Raw genomic sequence first — 10,669 nt, 5'->3', positions numbered from 1 at the left:
GAGTCTGCATCAGTACTTTATGACCACTCTGGTCTAGAGTCTGTATCAGTACTTTATGAACACTCTGGTCTAGAGTCTGCATCAGTACTTTATGAACACTCTGGTCTAGAGTCTGTATCAGTACTTTATGAACACTCTGGTCTAGAGTCTGTATCAGTACTTTATGAACACTCTGGTCTAGAGTCTATATCAGTACTTTATGAACACTCTGGTCTAGAGTCTGGATCAGTACTTTATGAACACTCTGGTCTAGAGTCTGGATCAGTACTTTATGAACACTCTGGTCTAGAGTCTATATCAGTACTTTATGAACACTCTGGTCTAGAGTCTGTATCAGTACTTTATGAACACTCTGGTCTAGAGTCTGGATCAGTACTTTATGAACACTCTGGTCTAGAGTCTGGATCAGTACTTTATGAACACTCTGGTCTAGAGTCTGGATCAGTACTTTATGAACACTCTGGTCTAGAGTCTGGATCAGTACTTTATGAACACTCTGGTCTAGAATCTGTATCAGTACACTGAATCAACACTAGGTATCACTGACCAATTGCTGCCTGTGTTTCTTCTCTAGAGTCTGTATAAGTACTTCATGAGGGTGGTGCCGTCGGATGCTCAGCAGGCCAGAGCCATGGTGGACATCGTGAAGCGATACAACTGGAGCTACGTCTCTGCTATACACACAGAGGGTAAGTCCTCGCCCTGAACACAAAGCCTGATGTTTAGTGCCCTTCCTAACACAGTATTTCATTGAGTACCACTCTACATATTTTCAAGCGTGGTTTGAGGCTGCATCAATGAGGGTATGCTTGTCATTGGCAAGGGACTATGGAGTTATTATACTATATATATATATATTTTTTAAACGGAGTAGAGCAAAGAACAGGCGAAATCCTAGGGGGAAAACCTGGTTTAGTCTTCTTTCCAACAGACACTGGGAGACAAATTCACATTTCAGCAGGACAAAAAAAAACTTTGAACACATGGCTAAATATACACTGGTTACTTGCCAAGTACTTGACAGAGCTCGAAGAATTTTTAAATGAATAATGTACAAATATTGTACAATCCATTCGTGCAAAGCTCTTAGAGATTCATAGCTGTAATCACTGCCAAAAGTGATTTTAAATTGTATTTACTCAAGGGTGTAAATACGCTATATATTCAAAAGTATGTGGACAACCCTTCAAATAACTGGATTCGGCTATTTCAGTCACACCCGTTGCTGACAGGTCAAAAAAAAAATCGAGCCCAGAGCCATGCAATCTCCATAGACAAACACACATACTTTTGCCTATATAGTATATGTAGGTGCAGTTTGTCTTGTTAAAACTGTAATGACTAGCTATGAAGGTGTATTTACAATTTAGAATGTTATTTTAATTTAATTTTATATTAATTAATTTATTTTATTTATCTCTAGATCTCCTGTGCATTTAGTCATATTAAAACTGTGGAAAGACTCTACATCTAGGTCTGTTTAGACATGTTAAAATGGTGTAAAGAATAAAGATCTATGTACAGTTAAAATCGGAAGTTTACATACACCTTAGCCAAATACATTTAAACTCCGTTTTTCACAATTCCTGACATTTAATCCTAGTAAAAATTCCCTGTCTTAGGTCAGTTAGGATCACCACTTTATTTTAAGAATGTGAAATGTCAGAATAACTGTAGAGAGAATGATTTATTTCAGCTTTTATTTCTTTCATCACATTCCCAGTGGGTCAGAAGTTTACATACACTCAATTAGTATTTGGTAGCATTGTCTTTAAATTGTTTAACTTGGGTCAAATGTTTCGGGTAGCCTTCCACAAGCTTCCCACAATAAGTTGGGTGAATTTTGGCCCATTCCTCCTGACAGAGCTGGTGTAACTGAGTCAGGTTTGTAGACCTCCTTGCTCGCATTCGCTTTTTCAGTTCGTCCCACAAATTTTCTATAGGATTGAGGTCAAGGCTTTGTGATGGCCACTCCATTACCTTGACTTTGTTGTCCTTAAGCCATTTGGCCACAACTTTGGAAGTATGCTTTGGGTCATTGTCCATTTGGAAGACCCATTTGTGACCAAGCTTTAACTTCCTGACTGATGTCTTGAGATGTTGCTTCAATATATCCACATAATTTTCCCTCCTCATGACGCCCATCTATTTTATGAAGTGCACCAGTCCCTCCTGCAGCAAAGCACCCCCACAACATGGTGCTGCCACCCCTGTGCTTCACGGTTGGGATGGTGTTCTTCGGCTTGCAAGACTCCCCCTTTTTCCTCCAAACATAACGATGGTCATTATGGCCAAACAGTTCTATTTTTGTTTCATCAGACCAGAGGACATTTCTCCAAAAAGTACTATCGTTGTCCCCATGTCCAGTTGCAAACCGTAGTCTGGCTTTATTAAGTGTATGTAACTTCTGACTTCGACTGTAAGTGCATATAGCCATGTTTCGTCATTTAGAAGACGCTCTTATCCAGAGCGACAGTAGTGAAGCGCCAAATTATTTACCAACTGAACCATACAGGGACCCTCTCTCTCTCTCTCTCTCTCTCTCTCTCTCTCTCTCTCTCTCTCTCTCCCCCCCCCCGATGGATGGTGTGTGGGGACCATGATGCTATAGAGTAGATTATAACCTCTCCTAAATAAACTCAGCAAAAAAAGAAACTGCCATTTTTCAGGACCCTGTATTTCAAAGATAATTCGTAAAAATCCAATTAACTTCACAGATCTTCATTGTAAAGGGTTGAAACACTGTTTCCCATGCTTGTGTAACAGTATAGGTTCCGTCCCTTTCTTCGCCCCAACCTGGGCTCGAACCAGGGACCCTCTGCACACATCAACAACTGACACCCACGAAGCATCGTTACCCATCGCGCCACAAAAGCCGCAGCCCTTGCAACACAAGGGGAACAACTACTTAAGGTCGCAGAGCGAGTGACGTCACCGATTGAACCGCTATTAGCGCGCACCACCGCTAACTAACTATGTATGGGGACTGCAGATGTGGCCAGGGCAATAAATTCCAATGTCCGTACAGTGAGACGCCTAAGACAGCACTACAGGGAGACAGGATGAACAGCTGATCGTCCTCGCAGTGGCAGACCACGTGTAACAACACCTGCACAGGATCGGCACATCCGAACATCACACCTGCGGGACATGTACAGGATGGCAACAACAACTGCCCGAGTTACACCAGGAATGCACAATCCCTCCATCAGTGCTCAGACTGTCCGCAATAGGCTGAGAGAGGCTGGACTGAGGGCTTGTAGGCCTGTTGAAGGCAGGTCCTCACCAGACATCACCGGCAACAACGTCGCCTGTGGGCACAAACCCACCGTCGCTGGACCAGACAGGACTGGCAAAAAGTGCTCTTCACTGATGAGTCAAGGTTTTGTATCATCAGGGGTGATGGTCTGATTCGCATTTATCGTCGAAGGAATGAGCGTTACACCGAGGCCTGTACTCTGGAGCGGGATCGATTTGGAGGTGGAGGGTCCGTCATGGTCTGGGGCGGTGTGTCACAGCATCATCAGACTGAGCTTGTTGTCATTGCAGGCAATCTCAACGCTGTGCGTTACAGGGAAGACATCCTCCTCCCTCATGTGGTACCCTTCCTGCAGGCTCATCCTGACATGACCCTCCAGCGTGACAATGCCACCAGCCATACTGCTCGTTCTGTGCATGATTTCCTGCAAGACAGGAATGTCAGTGTTCTGCCATGGCTAGCGAAGAGCCCGGATCTCAATCCTATTGAGCACGTCTGGGACCTGTTGGATCGGAGGGTGAGAGCTAGGGCCATTCCCCCCAGAAATGTCCGGGAACTTGCAGGTGCCTTGGTGGAAGAGTGGGGTAACATCTCACAGCAAGAACTGGCAAATCTGGTGCAGTCCATGAGGAGGAGATGCACTGCAGTACTTAATGCAGCTGGTGGCCACACCAGATACTGACTGTTACTTTTGATTTTGACCCCCCCCCTTTGTTCAGGGACACATTATTCCATTTCTGTTAGTCACATGTCTGTGGAACTTGTTCAGTTTATGCCTCAGTTGTTGAATCTTGTTGTGTTCATACAAATATTTACACATGTTACGTTTGCTGAAAATAAACGCAGTTGACAGTGAGAGGACGTTTCATTTTTTGTTTACATACACAACCCAACACATCTTGTATCCTTGCAGGAGTTTCTCATTTATGTTTAACCCTTGAGTGACCATCTGACCATGTGACCTTGGCAGAAAGTCAGTTTAGTGAAATCCTGTTTAGTTCAGAACGCTGAGCTCTGTGACATCACACTGCAAACACTGGCGTTCGCCGCTGATAAGATCCAAGGCAAGTTGCTATAGTAACTTCTAAAATCTGAAACCACGCGCACGCTCATGAATGTGCACGTGCACAACCCCCACCAGAGAGAGGCACGTGCACAACCCCCACCAGAGAAGGGCACGTGTAGACCCCCACTAGAGAGAGGCACGTGTACAACCCCCACCAGAGAGAGGTACGTGTAGACCCCCACTAGATAGAGGCACGTGTAGACCCCCACTAGAGAGAGGCACGTGTACACCCCCACCAGATAGAGGCACGTGTACACACCCCACCAGAGAGAGGCACGTGTAGGCCCCCACTAGAGAGAGGCACGTGTAGACCCCCACCAGATAGTGGCACGTGTAGACCCCCACCAGATAGAGGCACGTGTAGACCCCCACCAGATAGAGGTACATGTAGACCCCCACCAGATAGAGGCACGTGTAGACCCCCACCAGAGAGAACAGATGTTCCCCAGCAACAGGAAGTAGGTGACCTGGTTTCCAAGTAAATGGGGGAGTTTCTCCCTGATACTGAGACAAATGGGGACATGAACTATATAGAGCATCACGCTGGTGTGTGTGTGTGTGTGTGTGTGTGTGTGTGTGTGTGTGTGTGTGTGTGTGTGTGTGTGTGTGTGTGTGTGTGTGTGTGTGTGTGTGTGTGTGTGTGTGTGTGTGTGTGTGTGTGTGTGTGTGTGTGTGTGTGTGTGTGTGTGTAAGTCAAAGCTACCGAGCTACTGAGATGTCTATGTTGTTTTATAGGTAGCCTTCTGTTTCTGCTGCTCTGGTTATGTCTAGGGGTCCTAGCTACATGGTCTGTAACCTGACTCATTATGTCTAGGGGTCCTAGCTACATGGTCTGTAACCTGACTCATTATGTCTAGGGGTCCTAGCTACATGGTCTGTAACCTGACTCATTATGTCTAGGGGTCCTAGCTACATGGTCTGTAACCTGACTCATTATGTCTAGGGGTCCTAGCTACATGGTCTGTAACCTGACTCATTATGTCTAGGGGTCCTAGCTACATGGTCTGTAACCTGACTCATTATGTCTAGGGGTCCTAGCTACATGGTCTGTAACCTGACTCATTATGTCTAGGGGTCCTAGCTACATGGTCTGTAACCTGACTCATTATGTCTAGGGTTCCTAGTTACATGGTCTGTAACCTGACTCATTATGTCTAGGGGTCCTAGCTACATGGTCTATAACCTGACTCATTATGTCTAGGGGTCCTAGTTACATGGTCTGTAACCTGACTCATTATGTCTAGGGGTCCTAGCTACATGGTCTGTAACCTGACTCATTATGTCTAGGGGTCCTAGTTACATGGTCTGTAACCTGACTCATTATGTCTAGGGGTCCTAGTCCTAGCTACATGGTCTGTAACCTGACTCATTATGTCTAGGGGTCCTAGCTACATGGTCTATAACCTGACTCATTATGTCTAGGGGTCCTAGTCCTAGCTACATGGTCTATAACCAGACTCATTATGTCTAGGGGTCCTAGCTACATGGTCTGTAACCTGACTCATTATGTCTAGGGGTCCTAGCTACATGGTCTGTAACCTGACTCATTATGTCTAGGGGTCCTAGCTACATGGTCTATAACCTGACTCATTATGTCTAGGGGTCCTAGCTACATGGTCTGTAACCTGACTCATTATGTCTAGGGGTCCCAGTCCTAGTTACATGGTCTGTAACCTGACTCATTATGTCTAGGGGTCCTAGCTACATGGTCTGTAACCTGACTCATTATGTCTAGGGGTCCTAGTCCTAGCTACATGGTCTGTAACCTGACTCATTATGTCTAGGGGTCCTAGCTACATGGTCTATAACCTGACTCATTATGTCTAGGGGTCCTAGTCCTAGTTACATGGTCTATAACCTGACTCATTATGTCTAGGGGTCCTAGCTACATGGTCTGTAACCTGACTCATTATGTCTAGGGGTCCTAGCTACATGGTCTGTAACCTGACTCATTATGTCTAGGGGTCCTAGCTACATGGTCTATAACCTGACTCATTATGTCTAGGGGTCCTAGCTACATGGTCTGTAACCTGACTCATTATGTCTAGGGGTCCTAGTTACATGGTCTGTAACCTGACTCATTATGTCTAGGGGTCCTAGTTACATGGTCTGTAACCTGACTCATTATGTCTAGGGTTCCTAGTCCTAGCTACATGGTCTGTAACCTGACTCATTATGTCTAGGGGTCCTAGTCCTAGCTACATGGTCTATAACCTGACTCATTATGTCTAGGGTTCCTAGTCCTAGCTACATGGTCTGTAACCTGACTCATTATGTCTAGGGGTCCTAGCTACATGGACTATAACCTGACTCATTATGTCTAGGGGTCCTAGTCCTAGCTACATGGTCTATAACCTGACTCATTATGTCTAGGGGTCCTAGTCCTAGCTACATGGTCTGTAACCTGACTCATTATGTCTAGGGGTCCTAGTTACATGGTCTGTAACCTGACTCATTATGTCTAGGGGTCCTAGTTACATGGTCTGTAACCTGACTCATTATGTCTAGGGGTCCTAGTCCTAGTTACATGGTCTGTAACCTGACTCATTATGTCTAGGGGTCCTAGTTACATGGTCTATAACCTGACTCATTATGTCTAGGGGTCCTAGTTACATGGTCTGTAACCTGACTCATTATGTCTAGGGGTCCTAGTCCTAGTTACATGGTCTGTAACCTGACTCATTATGTCTAGGGGTCCTAGTCCTAGCTACATGGTCTGTAACCTGACTCATTATGTCTAGGGGTCCTAGCTACATGGTCTGTAACCTGACTCATTATGTCTAGGGGTCCTAGCTACATGGTCTATAACCTGACTCATTATGTCTAGGGTTCCTAGTCCTAGCTACATGGTCTATAACCTGACTCATTATGTCTAGGGGTCCTAGTTACATGGTCTATAACCTGACTCATTATGTCTAGGGGTCCTAGCTACATGGTCTGTAACCTGACTCATTATGTCTAGGGGTCCTAGCTACATGGTCTATAACCTGACTCATTATGTCTAGGGGTCCCAGTCCTAGTTACATGGTCTGTAACCTGACTCATTATGTCTAGGGGTCCTAGCTACATGGTCTGTAACCTGACTCATTATGTCTAGGGGTCCTAGTCCTAGCTACATGGTCTGTAACCTGACTCATTATGTCTAGGGGTCCTAGCTACATGGTCTATAACCTGACTCATTATGTCTAGGGGTCCTAGTCCTAGTTACATGGTCTATAACCTGACTCATTATGTCTAGGGGTCCTAGCTACATGGTCTGTAACCTGACTCATTATGTCTAGGGGTCCTAGCTACATGGTCTGTAACCTGACTCATTATGTCTAGGGGTCCTAGCTACATGGTCTATAACCTGACTCATTATGTCTAGGGGTCCTAGCTACATGGTCTGTAACCTGACTCATTATGTCTAGGGGTCCTAGTTACATGGTCTGTAACCTGACTCATTATGTCTAGGGGTCCTAGTTACATGGTCTGTAACCTGACTCATTATGTCTAGGGTTCCTAGTCCTAGCTACATGGTCTGTAACCTGACTCATTATGTCTAGGGGTCCTAGTCCTAGCTACATGGTCTATAACCTGACTCATTATGTCTAGGGTTCCTAGTCCTAGCTACATGGTCTGTAACCTGACTCATTATGTCTAGGGGTCCTAGCTACATGGACTATAACCTGACTCATTATGTCTAGGGGTCCTAGTCCTAGCTACATGGTCTATAACCTGACTCATTATGTCTAGGGGTCCTAGTCCTAGCTACATGGTCTGTAACCTGACTCATTATGTCTAGGGGTCCTAGTTACATGGTCTGTAACCTGACTCATTATGTCTAGGGGTCCTAGTTACATGGTCTGTAACCTGACTCATTATGTCTAGGGGTCCTAGTCCTAGTTACATGGTCTGTAACCTGACTCATTATGTCTAGGGGTCCTAGTTACATGGTCTATAACCTGACTCATTATGTCTAGGGGTCCTAGTTACATGGTCTGTAACCTGACTCATTATGTCTAGGGGTCCTAGTCCTAGTTACATGGTCTGTAACCTGACTCATTATGTCTAGGGGTCCTAGTCCTAGCTACATGGTCTGTAACCTGACTCATTATGTCTAGGGGTCCTAGCTACATGGTCTGTAACCTGACTCATTATGTCTAGGGGTCCTAGCTACATGGTCTATAACCTGACTCATTATGTCTAGGGTTCCTAGTCCTAGCTACATGGTCTATAACCTGACTCATTATGTCTAGGGGTCCTAGTTACATGGTCTATAACCTGACTCATTATGTCTAGGGGTCCTAGCTACATGGTCTGTAACCTGACTCATTATGTCTAGGGGTCCTAGCTACATGGTCTATAACCTGACTCATTATGTCTAGGGGTCCTAGTTACATGGTCTATAACCTGACTCATTATGTCTAGGGGTCCTAGTTACATGGTCTATAACCTGACTCATTATGTCTAGGGGTCCTAGCTACATGGTCTGTAACCTGACTCATTATGACTAGGGGTCCTAGTCCTAGCTACATGGTCTGTAACCTGACTCATTATGTCTAGGGGTCCTAGTTACATGGTCTATAACCTGACTCATTATGTCTAGGGGTCCTAGTCCTAGCTACATGGTCTGTAACCTGACTCATTATGTCTAGGGGTCCTAGCTACATGGTCTGTAACCTGACTCATTATGTCTAGGGGTCCTAGTTACATGGTCTGTAACCTGACTCATTATGTCTAGGGGTCCTAGTTACATGGTCTATAACCTGACTCATTATGTCTAGGGGTCGTAGTCCTAGCTACATGGTCTATAACCTGACTCATTATGTCTAGGGGTCCTAGTTACATGGTCTGTAACCTGACTCATTATGTCTAGGGGTCCTAGTCCTAGCTACATGGTCTGTAACCTGACTCATTATGTCTAGGGGTCCTAGTTACATGGTCTATAACCTGACTCATTATGTCTAGGGGTCTTAGCTACATGGTCTGTAACCTGACTCATTATGTCTAGGGGTCCTAGTCCTAGCTACATGGTCTGTAACCTGACTCATTATATCTAGGGGTCCTAGTCCTAGCTACATGGTCTGTAACCTGACTCATTATGTCTAGGGGTCCTAGCTACATGGTCTGTAACCTGACTCATTATGTCTAGGGGTCCTAGCTACATGGTCTATAACCTGACTCATTATGTCTAGGGGTCCTAGCTACATGGTCTGTAACCTGACTCATTATGTCTAGGGGTCCTAGTCTTAGCTACATGGTCTGTAACCTGACTCATTATGTCTAGGGGTCCTAGTTACATGGTCTGTAACCTGACTCATTATGTCTAGGGGTCCTAGTCCTAGTTACATGGTCTGTAACCTGACTCATTATGTCTAGGGGTCCTAGCTACATGGTCTGTAACCTGACTCATTATGTCTAGGGGTCCTAGTTACATGGTCTGTAACCTGACTCATTATGTCTAGGGGTCCTAGTCCTAGCTACATGGTCTGTAACCTGACTCATTATGTCTAGGGGTCCTAGTCCTAGCTACATGGTCTGTAACCTGACTCATTATGTCTAGGGGTCCTAGCTACATGGTCTATAACCTGACTCATTATGTCTAGGGGTCCTAGTCCTAGCTACATGGTCTGTAACCTGACTCATTATGTCTAGGGGTCCTAGTTACATGGTCTGTAACCTGACTCATTATGTCTAGGGGTCCTAGCTACATGGTCTATAACCTGACTCATTATGTCTAGGGGTCCTAGTCCTAGCTACATGGTCTGTAACCTGACTCATTATGTCTAGGGGTCCTAGTTACATGGTCTGTAACCTGACTCATTATGTCTAGGGGTCCTAGTTACATGGTCTGTATCCTGACTCATTATGTCTAGGGGTCCTAGTTACATGGTCTGTAACCTGACTCATTATGTCTAGGGGTCCTAGTTACAGGGTCTGTAACCTGACTCATTATGTCTAGGGGTCCTAGCTACATGGTCTGTAACCTGACTCATTATGTCTAGGGTTCCTAGTCCTAGTTACATGGTCTATAACCTGACTCATTATGTCTAGGGGTCCTAGTTACATGGTCTGTAACCTGACTCATTATGTCTAGGGGTCCTAGTCCTAGTTACATGGTCTGTAACCTGACTCATTATGTCTAGGGGTCCTAGTCCTAGCTACATGGTCTGTAACCTGACTCATTATGTCTAGGGGTCCTAGCTACATGGTCTGTAACCTGACTCATTATGTCTAGGGGTCCTAGTCCTAGCTACATGGTCTGTAACCTGACTCATTATGTCTAGGGGTCCTAGCTACATGGTCTGTAACCTGACTCATTATGTCTAGGGGTCCTAGCTACATGGTCTGTAACCTGACTC

General features: G+C 45.2%; 1 protein-coding gene across 1 annotated transcript in view; it reads left to right on the top strand.

Annotated features, from left to right (window-relative positions):
- Nucleotides 1-10,669, top strand: part of LOC106592356 (metabotropic glutamate receptor 5) — a 123,236-nt gene that overhangs the window by 4,166 nt on the left and 108,401 nt on the right. Inside the window, exon 4 of the mRNA XM_045690269.2 lies at nucleotides 575-689. Coding sequence (XP_045546225.2) covers nucleotides 575-689 — 115 coding nt within the window. The remainder of the gene's footprint in view (nucleotides 1-574; nucleotides 690-10,669) is intronic.

The sequence above is a fragment of the Salmo salar genome, chromosome 11 (assembly GCF_965601325.2).
Source record: "Salmo salar chromosome 11, fSalSal1, whole genome shotgun sequence".
Classification (NCBI taxonomy): domain Eukaryota; kingdom Metazoa; phylum Chordata; class Actinopteri; order Salmoniformes; family Salmonidae; genus Salmo; species Salmo salar.
Note: the sequence above shows the minus strand (reverse complement) of the source record. Positions and strands in the feature narration are given on the sequence as shown.